General features: G+C 36.3%; 1 protein-coding gene across 3 annotated transcripts in view; it reads right to left on the bottom strand.

Moving 5' to 3' along the window:
• Positions 1-1,017: 1,017 nt before the first annotated feature.
• Positions 1,018-19,682, bottom strand: part of LOC139969336 (guanine nucleotide exchange factor for Rab-3A-like) — a 39,514-nt gene continuing 20,849 nt past the window's right edge. For all 3 annotated transcript variants that reach the window (XM_071974225.1, XM_071974230.1, XM_071974216.1), the window contains exons 3-10: positions 17,503-17,641; positions 16,165-16,260; positions 14,757-14,834; positions 13,274-13,513; positions 11,612-11,820; positions 9,205-9,304; positions 6,904-6,970; positions 1,018-5,678 (exon numbers count right to left, since the gene is read on the bottom strand). In XM_071974225.1, coding sequence (XP_071830326.1) covers positions 5,605-5,678; positions 6,904-6,970; positions 9,205-9,304; positions 11,612-11,820; positions 13,274-13,513; positions 14,757-14,834; positions 16,165-16,260; positions 17,503-17,641 — 1,003 coding nt within the window. In that variant the 3' untranslated portion in view covers positions 1,018-5,604. The remainder of the gene's footprint in view (positions 5,679-6,903; positions 6,971-9,204; positions 9,305-11,611; positions 11,821-13,273; positions 13,514-14,756; positions 14,835-16,164; positions 16,261-17,502; positions 17,642-19,682) is intronic.

Below are 19,682 nucleotides of genomic sequence, written 5' to 3'. Positions count from 1 at the left end.
TTTGATCCTGCTAGGATCAAATCGTCAGGCATTCTAACATTTATATATATTTACCCACATGTGGTAGATAGACAGTTTATTAACAACTTATCTCTCTTTTGCTCTTTTCTATATATGAGTCATATTTTAGATACATGTACAAGGTATTCATGAAAGCAATACGAATATAACTCTATTATGTATTACTACAATATAAATTTTATCAGTAGATAGCTAAACTTAACCTATAATCGGCATAAACTACATTATTTATTCACTAATATATATGCTTTAGTATTTTACTTGTAGTTTTGCCGACTAGTATAGAAGTAAGTTGAGTCTCGTCTATCAGACATGCTCAGTGTTTAAACTCCGCCACGTATCACGATCTTGTGCAAGGTTTATTGCTTCCTCGAAATTGTTAATGTTAATGTCCTTAAATTGCGACTTTATTTTTCCAAGCAAGGTAGTCACGGGCCTTCCTACTGGTTTAGCAGTATGTCTCAGTGCTTCTCTTAAAGCAACCTATGCTGAAGCGTCCTCCTGAAGTCTTGCTACATGACCGAAAAATCTCAATCTTCTATGTGCGACTATGGATGCCGACTGGTGAAACTAATTTGTTAAGTAATGCGTCCTCTGTGGGAAGTTCGTAAATTCAAACTTTACATGTTAAATGTACAGGGTAGTGAGACAGGTGGAGCGGCAGAGGGGGGGGGGGGGGTGAGGGGTGGAGTTCTGCACAGGCTTCCAGGACACACTCAGGAAGCCCGTAGAATAAAATGCATCCTGAAAATCTAGGAAAAAAAGTAACATAAAGTGGGAAATGGAAGGAAAAATAGAACAATATTGAACAAACATAGAAATATCACAATATTGTTCATGCTGCATGATAATGGATAAATGAATGTGTAAGATCTCTCATCTCCATCCCTCTCCCCCCAAACCAACCAAACGAAAATGTTTCACATCGGCACAAGTGTTACTCTATATGTAATACATACATAAGCACCAATAGATAGAAGTATTAACAAGAATGAATCGAGTTGTGGTCTTTTATTTCTACTATTTTTTAATCTTAACAGTGGAAAAGTTGTTGTCAAACATGAAATAAAGAACAGAAAAATAATATATACTTGATGAAAATATGAAACAAGAATCTTTATTTTTTTGGCATGCATACCTGGTTGCATATATAATAATATATATTATCTATATGTTTTGTTCTGTATATATATAAATCTAACATGTTTAATCTATTCAGCACCTCTTTATAATCCAAATACTATGCATAGTAACTTCATTGTACTTAATCACAAGCTCATGGTTTGCCAATAAAAAGTGACTTTCTTCGGAACTGAAATCAACAGAAGTGTAAAATGTACTGTGTTTATAAAACTCAAACATTCTAAGTTCCTCTGGAAAGGTTTTTCAGTCATTAACAACAGAGACAAAGACAGTCAAATGTCTCAGAAAGACATATGTCTGATGTCTAAAAGACAGGCAAATGTCTGATGCCTCAAAGACAGACAAATGTCAGATGCCTCAAAGACAGACAAATGTCTGATGCCGCAAAGACAAACAAATATCTGATGTCTCAAAGACAGACAAATGTCTCAAAGACAGACAAATATCTGATATCTCAAAGACAGACGAATGTCTGATGTCTCAAAGACAGACAAATGTCTGATGCCTCAAAGACAGACAAATGTCTGATGTCTCAAAGACAGAGAAATGTCTGATGTCTCAAAGACAAACAAATGTCCGATGCCTCAAAGACAGACAAATGTCTGATGTCTCAAAGACAGACAAATGTCTGATGCCTCAAAGACAGACAAATGTCTGAAGAAACACTCTTCGAAGACAATTGTTTAATACACAAAGCATGACAATTGCTTTATTTCTCAACGACAGACAATGTAAAAATTGAAGAATGACAATTGGTTTGATTCTCCACAAGAGACGTTTAAAACGCCACAAGTGAAAGGCTTCATGCCGTGTCTAAGAAAGTATCACTACATTAATTTTTGCATAATTGTGATCCAGTGTAAGCTAACAGCAAGCATCATGGAATGCCATAAACTTGGAATAGTTGATCAAACATGGAAATAAAACAAACCTTAAAGATTCTCTAAAAAGGATATATATAAAAAAACTCTTTTCTTGATTATCGAAATATCGAGAAACAGTTTGTTGTCCAAGTGCATATTAATCGCATACAAAATTGTAGTACTATAAATTTACAAATCATCAAATTTGAAAAGGAATAATTAAAAACTATTTAAAATTAATTATTGTATCAAATTTTTTTTCTGATATGTACATAATTTAGACAGTTAGACTGCTAACCAATTAGTAAATGTACTTTCCTCTGTATCACATTAACATTGCATTCCACCATTTCAGATCCGTGGCCCAGGATCTTCCATAAGATCTGGGCCACAACCCATGATACCCCATCTCCTAGAATTGATGCTTGGAATGCATGAAATGGTCCTGGGACTATGTTAAGAAAAATCAAATAATCAATCTCCAATCAGAACTCAGAAAAATTGTTGTGGATAATTTTATTGACATTCACATTTTCACAATCCACTTTTGAGTTCTGCCAACACCCACCCCCCCCCCCCCATGGTATGTAGACCACTGATCTAAGTTACATTTATTACCCTTGGAACAAATTCCTATGTTCAAGATGTTCAATGGATACGGACAGACCAGGAATGTTACAATAAGAGGTGGCTCAAAGAAAGATAAACATAAACAGCCCTCTAAATCGTTTTCAAAGAAAATTCAAGAATGATAACATTCTGTATGTTACATTTACAAATCAATTTTTACTTTCAAAATTCGGCTTTGCCATAAATTAAAAAGAAATAATACCCAAATAATAAAATAATTTCTGTAAGATGAAGAAAAAAACCTAGAATATGAAGCAATCTAAATGGGACAATCATTTCTATCTTATTATCATATTTAGATACTTATTATAGATATTACTTTAAACTCTTTAAAGATAAAACAACTGAATATCTCTACTTTAGCTAAAGAGATATACATTTCCATAAAACATTTGACATGGTTTTGAAGGCACAAATTCTTATTTTTCTACTGGTTGAACAATGTTAAGGCAAAATGTTACTGGCATCAGAGGCTGTTTCTTGCAATAAGTTCTAATTTGACTTATTTAGAAAAATATTTGATTTTGTAGATAATGAAATGTTGTATTCACTGCATTATATGAGTTACTGATACAGTGGTTTGCCTAACATGTGACTGACATGTGTTCCATGCAAGACATCATGTGACCATCACATAACATTGAGTTAATCACAAAAGCTGTAATAAGTGCCACTGACAAAAGTGTGTCGCAATGTGACTAACAGCATGTGACTGACAGCATGTGACTATCAGAGAATATAATATTGAGTTGATAGAAACGGCTGCAGCAACAACTACCATAATAAAATTGTTTTTAAATGAGGTTACAATATATATACTGCATGATATGTTTGCATACTAACTGAGTAATTAATTAATTATTCAAGAGAAATAATCATGCATATATGCTAAAATACACATACCAATATTTGACAAATGTACAAAACGGTGAATAAATTAATAAACAGAACATATACTCACACACAAATACAAACAAATATAAACTAAGAGAGGACTAAGTCTTATGAGTCAGTACTGTCGATGGAATGTACAGATTAGTCCGTATATGTGTGAGCGTACTCACAAATGTGTTTCTCGACTATTGACTGAATAAGCCCAAACAAGTTAATTTAAATAAAATGCATATTCATGAGAAAAATTATCAAATAGTACAAATGCACACATTCTTCATATAAATCCAAGAGTTATTGTCTTTACAACTTCAAAGATGTGTTGTCAATGAATGGTCATTACACCACGAGTTATACACATTTAGCCAATGAGGCAGTGCATACACTTGAGCACCAATTTAATATCGACATCCCCGCTATTAAATATTCGAAAGAAATGGTTCTTCTTTGTGAAGGATATATGCATAGGACATGTTTTCTTTTGCTGATGCCAAATGCATTATTATACAATATATCCTTACATACAATGCCTCATTGTGATAATAGGGTGCATTAAAGGAATACAGTAATGAATAACCAACACTGAATTACCATCACTCTCATATGCAAATGTATTAATGTAATTGATGAATATTCACGTTCAGCCCACAAAATACACCAAGACCTCCATTTTTTTTATCATCTCTCAAGACAAGTTATAGTGTGGCAAGTTCCATTGCCTCAAGAAGTATGGTATTGCATGATACTACACGTGATGCCCCTAACCCTAGGGCTTAACTCTAACCCTAGGGTTTCCCCGGTCCACGAGATACATCTTTCATTGGGCTGTATCATGCATGATGACATTGCTCGACATATTAAACTGTGTACAAAACGGTTTTCTTGAGAAATACTGTCACGTGAGGATTGAGTGCAAAATAACACAGTTAGTTTTGTAGCATAATTGTAAGAGATCTTTCGAAACCAATGACATGAGCTATTCAACTGTTACGGAAATACAGGTTTCATTTACTGCAATGTGTTCTGCTTACCCTTAACTTTTAATTTTTATTTGTTAATTGATACCATGGTTCTTCTTTTTTCTTTTTCTTATTTTTAATAGAGAAATAGGATGGCCTATAGTAGTTTTGATAGAAAGAGAATTGTTTACTTTTACTTCATCTACAATTTGTTCACCTTGCATTGTGCCTTCCATTACAGAATAAAATGTATGGAAAAATTGTCCTTGCTTCGTTCATCATTCTTTGGTCTTGTTCTGTTTCCCAGAAACGTCCTACTATGCATCCAAATTCACAGAACAGATTTCTAAAATTCTAAATTCCGTGAAGGAAGTTACTCTGATAATATGTTTACATCATTGGTAATTGTTCATATTTGTAATTTAAAGAGGTAGTCTGCAAATTGGATGTAACAGTAAAATGTAATATCTTAAAATTGACAGATTTTGAAGGGAAAAGGAAACTGATTGAGATACAAGTCAAGAAATGATGAACCTTTAAAGTTTTAAGTCACAGAAGGTTAGTTTACTGTTCAATTTAAAGCATCGTGCAGTATCATTTATGTCTTCAAATGGAATTTCCTCCTCATGTGACGTAGAATAGTGATGTACTCCACATACTATATAAATTTCAAATTATCAATAAATGCCAAAAAAAATTCAAAGGATGAATCGAAACAAGTTGCTTACTGTGCAATGTTCATTAAAGACTCAATGTTTACTTAACTTTTAAGCTGCAGTTACTTATCAGTTGATATGGAATGCACAGCCTCGCTTGTAAACAAAACAAGCTACTAAACTAAAAGCTTTGTCCGTTGATCATTCACTCGATTCAGACTTTAAAAAACTTCTGAATCAGCCCAAAATATCAAATGTTTGGGTTCCTCATGTAGCAAGATGCAGCAAACTTTAACATTGGTATAAAGGCCACTGAACCGAAACTGTCGACAAACTTCTGAATGTGAGCAGTGTGTTCCTCTCATTCTGAGCAATGATTCTCTCAACATCGCATCCTCCTCTTGAGGTCAAATCTGCATCATCATCTCAACGTCATCATCATCATTCAGGAAGACCAAGCTTGGCAAGAGACATGGCCTTACGCAGACGTATAATTTCCCAGTACATCTCATTCACTGCAGTTAGAACAGAGACAAAAAACAACATTAAATACCATATGAACAGTGCCAGATCATACAATTATTTTACATAGCAATTACCGGTGCCTTCCAATCATAAGGTCACTCCAAGATTAATTTATGTCGTCCAGTTACAGAGTTGTTGACATTTGACAATTCATAATCACGGACGTTAAATATGAATGTAAGAGACTGACTTCGGTCAGCTTGCGGCTTTGATAAGCCAATGAGGCTTCTTCGCGAGTTCCTGCTCGCAGGAGGATCTAAAATACATACATACATACATACATACATACATACATACATACATACATACATACATACATACATACATACATACATACATACCAGTGTTTATTTCATCACATTCTGATTTGTCAATTATTGGTCATTATCGACGATACTGCTATTAACCAACCTTAGGCTCCCTCGATGATATGTTTATGAAATGTATATATGTTTATGATTCCATTCAACACCAAAATCTTTCTTTTTCTAGACACATTGCATAATGGGTATTAAAAATAAACAAACTGTAAACAGGAATAAAAAAGAGGTCATTATTTTGCCTTCATCATTTCAAATAAAAGTTGACTAGATATGGTAATGAGCTGCACAGTTATTGGATCTTTTAGTTTCAAAGGGGATCGGACATTTACCAGATTCTTATGCAAAAGTGTTGTGTTAAGAATGTCAAATAACCCCAAAGGTCATCATTACTCTGTGACATGCAAGTATTTCTCTTATGAAAGAAAAAACCTTTCAAACAGGTAAGATTTTTTCTATTTGGTGAAAGAAAAATCCTTTTCGAACAGGTACGATTTTTTATTTTTTATTTTTGGGGAATGGCAAACACTCTCAAACAGGTCCGATTTTTTATTTTTTCTTCTTGGGGAAAGAGATATTATGTTCATTCACATCCATCATTTTACATTTTAGCAAGTCTAAAATTAACAAGGGATCTCACCAGATCTTAAATATGCAATGCATTTTCTGCATTAAGTTTTCTTTGATAAAAGTGGTGATTTCTATTTTCATTCTTGTAGAAATATCAAAAGTTAAATATTAGTGTCATTGTTTATATGGAATGTGCAATAGTTAACATTCATTATGAAATATCAGCAGACAACAAAAGAAGGCATGCTAATATTTTTAATATCCTGTTGTTTTGTATGACTATTAAATGTTTAATATAAATATGAATCTCATTTCTTCAACTTACAGTCACTTTTGACCAGACCTTGTTGGATGTATCTCAGGTAGGTGTAATAATTACAAACAGCAGCAATCTAGGAAACAAATTAAAAATAAAATAACTAACAACATGGTCATTTAATATTCTGCTTAATGTCAGTTATTTTTCTGCTTCAATTCCCCAAACTGACCACTGTATACCTCCTAAGCACTGTATCCAAGATACAGTGTTCACGTCATATACAATGTTATATAATGAATGAAGTGCAAGCAAATCAGTTATAAATTTGTAGGCACAATGAAAAAAAGGTAGGCATACAAAACTAATGAAAAACTAAGGAAACACTGTCAGACACAAGCCGGGCTACGCAGACCAACTGATCCACACAAGCCGGGCTATGTATGTTGACAACACAGATGGGAAATACTGACCCACTGGATATGTTAAAGGACACCCCCAGTCTAAACAGGTACAGACCCCACAATATGGGAAAACAGACCCACTGTTAATGATAACACACACTCAGTCTAAACAGGTACAGACCCCATGATATGGGACACAGACCCACTGTTAATGATAACACACACACAGTCTAAACAGGTACCGACCCCATGAAATGGATAACAGACCCACTGTAAATGATAACACACAGCCTAAACAGGTACAGACCCCATGATATGGGAAACAGACCCACTGTAAATGATAACACACACACAGTCTAAACAGGTACAGAACCCACGATATTGGAAACAGACCCACTGTAAATGATAACACACACACAGTCTAAACAGGTACAGAACCCACGATATGGATAACAGACCCACTGTAAATGGTAACACACAGTCTAAACAGGCACAAACCCCATGATATGGGAAACAGACCCACTGTAATTCGTAACACACATCCAGTCTAAACAGGTACAGACCCCACGATATGGCAAACAGACCCACTGTTAATGATAACACACACCCAGTCTAAACAGGTACAGACCCCATGATATGGGAAAAAGACCCACTGTAAATGGTAACACACACAGTCTAAACAGGTACAAACCCACTGTAAATGGTAACACACACACAGCCTAAACAGGTACAGACCCCATGATATGGGAAACAAACCCACTGTAAATGATAACACACACTCAGTCTAAACAGGTACAGATCCCATGATATGGGAAACAGATCCACTGGCAGGCCTCAAGATTCTGGCAATTTACTGGCTCAATGCCAGTGGATTTCAACATTTGACGAGGGGAAACACCAATGCATATGTCTGCCAGTGCAAAATTATTGTTGTCTTTGTATTAATTCAAGAGGAATGCAAACTAGAAATGTTGATTTTGGCCGGTAGCATTATTACGAACTGTCAATTCTTTAGCAAGCAACTAAAATTGTGAATTTCTAGGCCTGATATTGGACACATATATCTAGGGCATTGAGGTATCCTGGGAAAGGTGTTAAAGATTTTAGTCGTTGAATAAGCATTGACAAATATCTGTTTTGTATGAAGGAATACAGTCAAGTGTATGTATGAAGGATAGAATACAGAACCATTCACCCTGTCCTGCTGCCCTGTAAATCCACTCATATCATTACTTAGCACCTTGACACCTATTGTATGGGGTGGCATACTCCTATTAGAGTCTTTATCCATCCGCTCGATTGTTCTCCTTCAGGAAAAGTGCCAAAAAGCAGCAGGAGAACATCTTTTGTGACCTGTTATCAACCATGATCTAGTTTTTTGTGGCTTGCATGTTGAAGAGCATGAATGGAAGTACATGTGGTGAGAATATTGGGTCAATTGAGGCAATTTTAGACCCCTTTAGGCCTCCCAGGAGCAGCGTAATAAAATTGTTTAGTACTGAGTGAAGAGGTTTGTTTACAAGTGGCGAAAACTTCCGGCTTGGATAGCAATATATTTACATGGTCATGATACGGAAAATTGATAGTGCAATGAAAGGCCAACTTGTCAGCTATCCGGTGATGAGTAGCGTTTAGCTAGTGAAAACTTCTATCTAGACTTAGAGACCACATTACTCTTGTGATTTAGTGTGTAAGTCAATGGTGCTTTTAATGGGCGTATGCTATCATGAACACTGTTCAGCCAAGGTTACAAAAACCATAGCCATATGTATGCATAGCAACACTTATCAATAGAGGGGGCTACACAGGTATTAATAACAGCTTAGTAACATCAGCAAACAAGGCTTGATTTTACTCTTCACATCAATTGGATCATAATTAGCAAATTAGGTCTTACAACTTTTCTTCTTCCAAACTGGACCATATTAAGTACATATTAAGTACAACCCCAATTTCTCTCTCTCACCCTGTCTCTAGCCGCAGAACAAATATTAATCCAGGAGTCTGAATCGCCTAGCTTGATTCGATATCTGCAGGGTCTCTGTTGATCTGTTAAACTACAGCGTCTGTAATATGAAAACAAGGAAATGTTTGGTCAGTTGAGGTTCAGTGAACAGTGTCAAAGTAGAACTCATAATTAGTAAGACAACCCTCTGGTATGGATGAATAAATATATTACTACAATGTGTGTGATATGATAATAAAAAACACATCGGAGGGTGCTATTGCTGATAGCATTAAAGATATATATACTTATGAATAACACACACAAGGGTGCTATTGCTGTTTGCATTAAAGATATATGTGATATACGAATGAATAACACACACAAGGGTGCTATTACTGTTAGCATTAAAGATATATGTGATATACTAATGAATAACACACACAAGGGTGCTATTGCTGTTAGCATTAAAGATATAAGTGATATACTAATGAATAACACACACAAGGGTGCTATTACTGTTAGCATTAAAGATATATGTGATATACTAATGAATAACACACACAAGGGTACTACTGCTGTTAGCATTAAAGATATAAGTGATATACTAATGAATAACACACACAAGGGTGCTATTGCTGTTAGCATTAAAGATATATATACTAATGAATAACACACACAAGGGTACTACTGCTGTTAGCATTAAAGATATAAGTGATATACTAATGAATAACACACACAAGGGTGCTATTGCTGTTAGCATTAAAGATATATATACTAATGAATAACACACACAAGGGTACTACTGCTGTTAGCATTAAAGATATAAGTGATATACTAATGAATAACACACACAAGGGTGCTATTACTGTTAGCATTAAAGATATATATACTAATGAATAACACACACAAGGGTACTACTGCTGTTAGCATTAAAGATATAAGTGATATACTAATGAATAACACACACAAGGGTGCTATTACTGTTAGCATTAAAGATATGTGATATACTAATGAATAACACACACAAGGGTGCTACTACTGTTAGCATTAAAGATATATGTGATATACTAATGAATAACACACACAAGGGTACTACTGCTGTTAGCATTAAAGATATAAGTGATATACTAATGAATAACACACACAAGGGTGCTATTGCTGTTAGCATTAAAGATATATATACTAATGAATAACACACACAAGGGTACTACTGCTGTTAGCATTAAAGATATAAGTGATATACTAATGAATAACACACACAAGGGTGCTATTACTGTTAGCATTAAAGATATATGTGATATACTAATGAATAACACACACAAGGGTGCTATTACTGTTAGCATTAAAGATATATGTGATATACTAATGAATAACACACACAAGGGTACTACTGCTGTTAGCATTAAAGATATAAGTGATATACTAATGAATAACACACACAAGGGTGCTATTGCTGTTAGCATTAAAGATATATATACTAATGAATAACACACACAAGGGTACTACTGCTGTTAGCATTAAAGATATAAGTGATATACTAATGAATAACACACACAAGGGTGCTATTGCTGTTAGCATTAAAGATATATACTAATGAATAACACACACAAGGGTACTACTGCTGTTAGCATTAAAGATATAAGTGATATACTAATGAATAACACACAGGAGGGTGCTACTGCTGTTAGCATTAAAGATATATGTGATATACTAATGAATAACACACACACGGGTGCTATTGCTGTTAGCATTAAAGATATATGTGATATACTAATAAATAACGCACACAAGGGTGCTACTGCTGTTAGTATTAAAGATATATGTGATATACTAATGAATAACACACACAAGGGTACTACTGCTGTTAGTATTCAAGATATATGTGATATACTAATGAATAACATACACAAGGGTACTACTGCTGTTAGCATTAAAGATATATGTGATATACTAATGAAAAACACACACAAGGGTACTATTGCTGTTCACATTAAAGAAGTGTGTCTCAACAGATACAGACAAAACTTGTGTATTAGTTGAGAATTTTAAGATAGAAACATTACTTTGGTTTTCAATGAATATCTCATACCCTTCAACATATCCTTTACATTCATTAAATGACTAAAGTACTTTCAAGTTTGGGAGAGAGAGTTATGAAAAACCTTTAAACTGTGGGAACATTACATTATCCACTTTGGCCAAATTATGAATGTTTTCATAGAACTATCTTAATAGTTATTAAGGGAACTAAATCATTTGAATAATTTATTTACTACCTTAAGAAAGAACTCAAAAGAATTATTGGCAACTTTTCCTTCTGGAAAATGAGCCGACCGCAACATCGATATATACTTTTGATTACAACACAAGCTTGTATGCTCAGAATGACAGGAATGCATTTTGTTTGCATTACTTAAACTGTTACCTTGGAAATGAGCTCTTGCCACTGATTGGTTCTATAGATAGATAATTCACAGCTACACATTCTTGGAGCGTTGCAGAAGTTTCCTGAGATGGAAAGTTTAGACACGGACGAACATCCTCCAAAAAGATTCCATTAATGAAAGAACTATCGTTGTGAAGTGTTGGACTCTCACGCCAAGCCTGAAGGTCTCGTAAAAACAGTGGGTCCACCTGAAAGACAAAAATGGATCAAATAAAAATGGATCAAATAGTTAGTCCACCTGAAAGACAACAATGGATCAAATAACAAAGGATCAAATAGTTAGTCCACTTGAAAGACAACAATGGATCAAATAACAATGGATCAAATAGTTAGTCCACCTGAAAGACAACAATGGATCAAATAAAAATGGATCAAATAGTTAGTCCACCTGAAAGACAACAATGGATCAAATAACAATGGATCAAATAGTTAGTCCACCTGAAAGACAACAATGGATCAAATAACAATGGATCAAAAAGTTCGTCCACCTGAAAGACAACAATGGATCAAATAACAATGGATCAAAAAGTTAGTCCACCTGAAAGACAATATGGAACAAATAGTTAGTCCACCTGAAAGACAGTATGGATCAAATAGTTAGTCTACCTGAAAGACAACAATGGATCAAATAACAATGGATCAAATAGTTAGTCCACCTGAAAGACAACAATGGATCAAATAGTTAGTCCACCTGAAAGACAACAATGAATCAAATAGTTAGTCCACCTGAAAGACAACAATGGATCAAATAGTTAGTCCACCTGAAAGACAACAATGGATCAAATAACAATGGATCAAATAGTTAGTCCACCTGAAGACAATATGGATCAAATAGTTATACATGAAAAAATTCCTAACCTATGCTCTGAAGTAAGATTATAAACATTCAAAATGTGAGTTTTGATTGTAATCTCTTGACACTCCTTAGATTGATAGTTCAGAATGACCAAACTGCGTAACTGGAAACTAGCACAAACTTGAGAGGGTCAGGGGGGGGGGGGGGGTTAGGCACATAGCTTATCCCACTATTACCAGTATTGTGTAGAATACTGGCCCTTACAGGTCATTGGGGGATATCAATGCTTGTGCTTCAAAGGCTTTAGAAACTATGTACAAAATTATGAACCAATTCTTGTAAATGATGATCAATTTAATTTCGTCTGACTAGGCTCTACTATACCAGTGCTTCTGTCTTTCGTGCTTTGGGGGCTAGTTGAATGAAAAAACTTACTAAAACACTGAATATCCCTATAATAATAATATTTGCTTTTCATAAAGAGCTTTATACCAGCGATAGGTCTCAAAGTGCTTTATAGACGTTATATTACCCCTGGTCAATGATAACCTGTCCCAGAGACAATCCCTCCAGTCGGCAGCAGTTATATACTGCGCCCAATGACAAGTTACCTCACAGGTACCCATTTAACCCCTAGGTGGAGAGAGGCAAGTGAGATAAAGCATCTTGCCCAAGGACACAACATAATGAACTAGGCAGGTATCGAACCAGCAATCCTTGGATCACGAGTCCGACGCCTTAGCCAATTGGCAACCACGCTCTCAACGAAGCATCCTTTTTGTTAATGTTTTAATGGGACGATTTGAATAAGTATTTCAAAGTTATTTTCTACTGATATGACTCACCTCCTTCTGGGCTCCTTCAGAATCTGGACCACTGCCATTCATATGAGATGCGGTCCCATCTGGATAGTCCTCTATCGGTCCGGTAAGACTATGGTTTCGATGATGGCTTGGGTTGTTCTTCTTCCTTCTCCGTAAGAGAGACATCTTCGTGTGACTGTCCGATTGTTTGTTGGGCGTGCTGGGCGTGGATGTTATCACCAAAGCTTTTAATGCCTGTACCTCTGCCTGGAGGACTTCAATCTGTCGAGATTAATATAACAAACAAGGTCATTAACTATCTATTGTCTTACTGCTTGGTGGGCTTGCTTTGGATATTTAGTTCAGCTTTCAATGTTTCTAAGTTTGTCTGAAAGAGTTCAATCTATGAACATAAATGAAATGTTTTGGATTGATTCATGGTCACCTCCCCGGCCTTGTTTTCAATATAGTGAGCCAAAATAAGGTGAGTACAAATATAATTCCCATTTTAACCCTTCACAGCTGTAGAAGTTAAGCATGAAAGACTACATCAGCCTTTATATTAAGCACTTCAAACACACAAGCTGAACAACTGTTTACTGATTGTGCTCGGCTACAAGAGGAAAATCTTAGAATGTTTATCAATCCATAACAACCAACTTTGACACTCTCTTGAATAGAAGAGTTGCAGCAGCTAGAAAATTCCCTGCAACTGTGGCATTAGTATCTACTATCTGTTTATATGATCTTTAACTGTTAACAAATACCACTCTACCTTAAAGACAGAATCCATAAACAATGAGTTTTATAAATGACCCAGCAGCAGCAGAAAGTCCATCTGAACTGTCTCTTATACTTGAAACTTCTAACACAGACGATCCACATTTTTTGGGTCTCTTGAGCTCGTCTCTTTCTGATTTTAACAATGATACAATTGTATTTGTGGGGGATTTCAATTTCGTTTTCAATTTAGACCTCGAAAAAATTGGTGGTAATCCTAGGACTATCTGTAAGGCCCGGGATAAGTGTATTGAGTTAATGTATGCTTTTCATTTGTGTGATACTTGGAGGGAGAGAAACCCTCACCAGAAAAACTTCACTTGGAGTTTGAACGTTACCCCGGGAATTAGGTGTAGATTGGACTTTTTTCTCATCTCTCGTCATATCTGTAACTTGGTAGCAACAAACAATCTCTCGCCCAATATTCAGTCCGATCACATGGCAGTAAATCTCACACTCAATTTGCATAATAATGAGCGTGGTCCAGGTTTTTGGAAATTTAATAACTCTTTACTTCTCGATACTGAGTTCACGAGTCAATTAAGAGATATTATCTCGGGATAGCCATGACATTCAGGATAGTAATCCATCTGCGAAAAGGGAACTAATTAAACACAAACTACGTGTTTTTACTATGAAATACAACTTATAAGGAATAACTTAAGGAACACTTTGGATTGAAAATGTATTAGTCTATCTATGGGATAGATATTACATATATGACCTTTGATGTGTCATATCTTACCTTTCCATTGGCCTCTTCTAAGAGTTTCTGTGCTCCAGCTTGGCCAACATTTGCTTCATTCACCATCTTATGTGCTTCCTGTTTATTAGGGAGACGGATGTACAAAAGGTAAAGATACGTTAAAAAAATTAAAATAATTACTTATCAATCCGAACCATAAAAGAACATGCTATGCAATGTTGTACCTCTGTATTACTGTTACATTTACTTACCAACATTTACAAGGACAGGTCTATTAATATTCATTTAGATTACAGTTTTATCTCAGAGCTGGAATTAACGGCCGTGAAACAGCCATCGGTGCCCCAAACAGTTATTGAAATGCCAACGAAAATTACTGATCGTAAGATGGTAAGGACTGCCATTTTAATCAACACACAATATTGCGAGGTTTATTTAACGATCAGCTGTTGAGGGTGCATAGCAATACATATTTTCCTATTCAAGTATGTTACAACTGTCATGTCTGAAAATGTTTTCTCTCACTTTTGAGAATAAATGCCCTCCTGCCCTTTCAAGTTTGTTCCAAAAAATGTTGGTTCCCTTTCGAAAGCTGAAAAGTGGCTGTGGTGTTCTGCCATTCCAGTTAAATTCAAAGGAATCTCTGCAATAACTACAGTAGCCCTAAAACATTGCCTATGTTCTCTCAATCCTTACCTATGAGCCTAGTGTGTATTGCTACTATATGATCAAAGAATACATGCAATCCCTAAAGTTTCTTCCCATGAAACATAATAATTATGGCAAATTGATCTCTCACTGAGGAAAGTTATCATGAGGAAGCAGTTACAGGAGTAAAGAGGCTTGAGAGCTGAAAAACATGAGAAGCTGTATTTGCTCCAGGAGCGGAGCGAGGAATTTGCCAAGGGAGGGGCGAACCTGTAGGCAAACTATTGGAGCCGTAGATTCGGCATTGGAAACTATCTAAGCATAGAGCCACCATGGGTTGGTGCGAAGCGTACAAGAAAATTTTGGCCAAAAATGCCTCCCAGATCGCTGGAAATGGCACTTCCCAGGCCTTGTAAGTTGCATCTAAGCATTTTCTATTTTGAAATTACTAGCGATATCATAAAACATACAAACAAAATTTGCTCAAGGGGGGGGGGGGGGGCGGTCGTCCCCTTTTCCCCCTCTGCCTTCACTACACGCCTGACTTGTTCTAGTGTGAGGGAAGAATATCTGACTTCTTTTAAGTCAGGCAACAGAGATGCATGAAACAAACAGTTAACTTACGGTATATTTAAAGTCTGAAAAAGTCTCAGAAAGACAAGCAGTGAATCAAAAGAATATGAATAATCATCCCTGCAGGGCATTATTTAAACAATAACAATAGTTGTCATGACAACTATTGTTATTGTATAAATTATTACTATATAGTTTAAGTACATTCTGTGGTTAGGACACCTACCTGGAACAGATTTGCAGTCAGCTCTACTATTTCTTGGTCCATCTCATCTCTAACTTTAGAAAGTTTAGAAACCTGTTCATCCTTTAGTTCCAAAGCCTGAAAAGATGAAAAAAGTTCAACAATTTAGATAACGAAGAAAAAGATGTTACTCCTTTAAATTCACCACACTCGACAACATCCCATCGACTGGAATTCCCTAATGTGTCGTGGATTAACGGTTGACAGTTCATTAATTAATGACTACGGACGATCATAGCTGTAACATCTCACTTGATTGATTTCATGCAGAGCATGGAACAGTAACATTGAGTGGATCTTGTGGGATGCAGAATGTGATGTCACCAGATGGTTGAAGGACTGGACATCACAGGTCAATCACCAAATATTCCTAGATGTTCCATGCTTTTATGTTTGCTCGACTCATGTGATCCTCCTATATTGCAACAGGTCTTTCACTCATGTTAACCTCCAGGAACATGTACTTAACAGAATGTACAGTTTAAGAATATTACCAGAATGTCCCAATCCACTTTGGTGCAATTGTGAAAATGGAGTAAAAATATCAAACAGAAACTTTGAAAATTTAAACAATTTTCATTTTCCTCTCTTCTTTGTCTGTTTTTTCTCTGTTTTTCATTTTTTTCTCTTTTTTTGATGCGATCAACTACTCTCTCTGTTTTCTTCTCTTTTTTTTTCATCTTAGGGGAAAGACGATGGTTATGCCAAAGTGGGTCAGAGAGGGCACACCCAGTACAGTGCCAAATGGTACCTATTACATTTGTGGTTTAGGATAGAAGGGAAAGTGCATATATGTCGATGGTAAGTGAGAAAGGAACCAATGTTAATCAGTGGAAGACTTTTGGTAGAAGGACATCAAGTTAACAACACCTGAACAGTGGCGGAGCGTCCATACAGTCAGAGGGGGCGGATGCCCCCCTGACGGACTCAAATGGACTGCTGGCGCCCTTTTCAGCTTTTTTTCCACTTTTTACTTATTCGCGATTATTGACTTTTTTATTGCGCTCTCAAATACCTTTTTGGTGTAATTTTCTGACAAAATGGCGATGACACCTATTTATTCTTCGTTTATCTGCAAATATTAAGCAAGGCCCGAAAAAGGGTCATTTCCGGCGATCTAGGGAGTATCTTTACTCATAAAATATCTGTACGCTCCGCGCCAACCTGTGGTGGGGCTTCACTTAGATAGTGTCAAAGCGCCCCTACAGACCTTTCTCGCCCCCCTGACCAATACCCCTAGCTCCACCACTGCACCTGAATACTTTCATGTCCTCAGCTTATACAAATATCTGGATAAAATGACATAGTACATTGCCATACCTCCTGAGCCTTCATCAACTCTTCTTGCAATTTTTCAAAGGCATGCGCTCTCATTTCATCCAAAGAGATACTGGCTGTTCTACCGACAGGGCTTCTAGGTGACCCTAGAGGTTGGTCCTCGTGGTACTGGTCTTGATCACTGCAAAAAGACAAATGTAACAAGTTAACAAGATGTTTAATACAGTACTTGATAGCCGTAAATAACGAGTCAATAAAGGAGGAGAATATAGAGTCAAAAGAACAATGTAACAAGTTAACAAGATGTCATATACTTGATAGTTGTAAATAATGAGTCAACAAAGGAGGAGAATATAGAGTCAAAAGAACAATGTAACAAGTTAACAAGATGTAATATATACAGTATACTTGATAGCTGTGAAAAAAGTCAATGTCTGTTCTAGAAATTTACATGTATACAGTAAAAGTTGCATTGAATATATAATTGAAAAATGACCATTGCACTCAAAACACTGAATATAAAAATAAGATATCGTGAAAAAACTGTAACAAGAGATATCAAATAAAGTACTTTTGAACTAATCATACTACAGTACTGATGGCATGTTATGTAGGACCCTGGTAACCTTCTGGACATTCTATTAACTAGTGTCACTTGTTGTGTTAGATTGTAAACACTCTATTATTCACTCTGACTTGTCTTGAGTTTAGATTCACATCACAAACAGACAGTGTACAAACTTTAACACATCACATAGGATGAGAAACAGGACCTCCGCATGAGACCTACTGAATGTACACGGGAGCAACCCCCAACCCCCACCCCCTCATTCTTCCCCTAATATCACTGTCAGCATTTTTTCAAGACACTTCAAAAGGTTTCTCTACCATGAGACAATGAAATGTCCTAGTACTGTTCTGGTAAGTCTGTAGGTTTAGAGAGTGTGGTGGCCAATTGGCTAAGGCGTTGGACTCGTGATCCAAGGATTGCTGGTTCGATTCCTGCCTAGTTCATTACGTTGAGTCCTTGGGCAAGATGCTTTATCTCACTTGCCTCTCTGCACCCAGGGGTTAGATGGGTACTGTACCTGTGAGGTAACTTGTCATTGGGCGCAGTATATAACTGCTGCCGACTGGAGGGATTGTCTCTGGGACAGGTTATCATTGACCAGGGGTAATATAACATCTGTAAAGCGCTTTGAGACAGGTATCGCTGGTATAAAGCGTTACATAAAAAGCAAATATTATTGTTTAGCCATTTGACCAATGTTCCTCTACTGTACGTCTTATTTAGTATATAACATTACTGTTTGTATGATCTACTGTACACATTGAAGTGCAAGCTGGTGTGTGTCTGGTTGAGGTATCTAGGCCAGTTCATTGTACAGTACAGTATGTTAACTTTATGTATAACTCAAGGTGGTACTTATCTCACCACTTCATGTTGTTGTTTACGGAAGTAGGACGCTGAATTCTATTTGCAGAAATACTTGGTCATTTTGAGTAGCAACACTCTTGTAAATCTGTGTCAATCAATTCAGAACATTTGGTAATGTGTAACCGTATGAGTTTGTGTGAGAGCTCAATACATGTCTTCATAAACTGTACACTGTTTACATGTACAGTAAAGCACATCCATTGTTAAGGAAAGTAGACTGCTGTACACAGTATTGTACATGCTGAAAAATGTTGTAATATGGTGTGTATAGTTTACAACCAACATGCCACCTTAACTACAGTACATCATACCCAAACACTACATCTATCTAGCACCTGTACATGTTAGAATGCTCTATGCTGCTATGATGGGTACATAACATGTAAACAGTATGGCAGTACTACAGTAACTACTGTACACCATTCCCAAACACTGCATCTATCTAGCACCGGTACATGTTAGAATGCTCTATGCTGCTATGATGGGTACATAATAGGGCTGTAACGGTTAAACGGTTAACCGGTTAACCGACCGAACGGCCGGATAAACGTCCGCCGTACATCGTATAAGTTTAACCGTTTTTGTAATGCCAATTACGCAGTCGCAACGGCGCGTCTTCACATCACTTTATTCCCGAAATAGACCGCAACATTTGCTTGCCGAAAATCACATAACAATTGCAAACTTTATCACGCATCCATACAAAAGATTTTTAAGATTGGCGGTACGATTGAAGGGATTATCAAGCGGTATGAGACCCGTGAAGCGCCTATTGTTACCCCGT

This window comes from Apostichopus japonicus, chromosome 1 (assembly GCF_037975245.1).
Source record: "Apostichopus japonicus isolate 1M-3 chromosome 1, ASM3797524v1, whole genome shotgun sequence".
NCBI classification, from domain to species: domain Eukaryota; kingdom Metazoa; phylum Echinodermata; class Holothuroidea; order Aspidochirotida; family Stichopodidae; genus Apostichopus; species Apostichopus japonicus.
The sequence above is the reverse complement of the archived record's forward strand: the minus strand, read 5'-3'. Positions and strand labels throughout refer to the sequence as shown.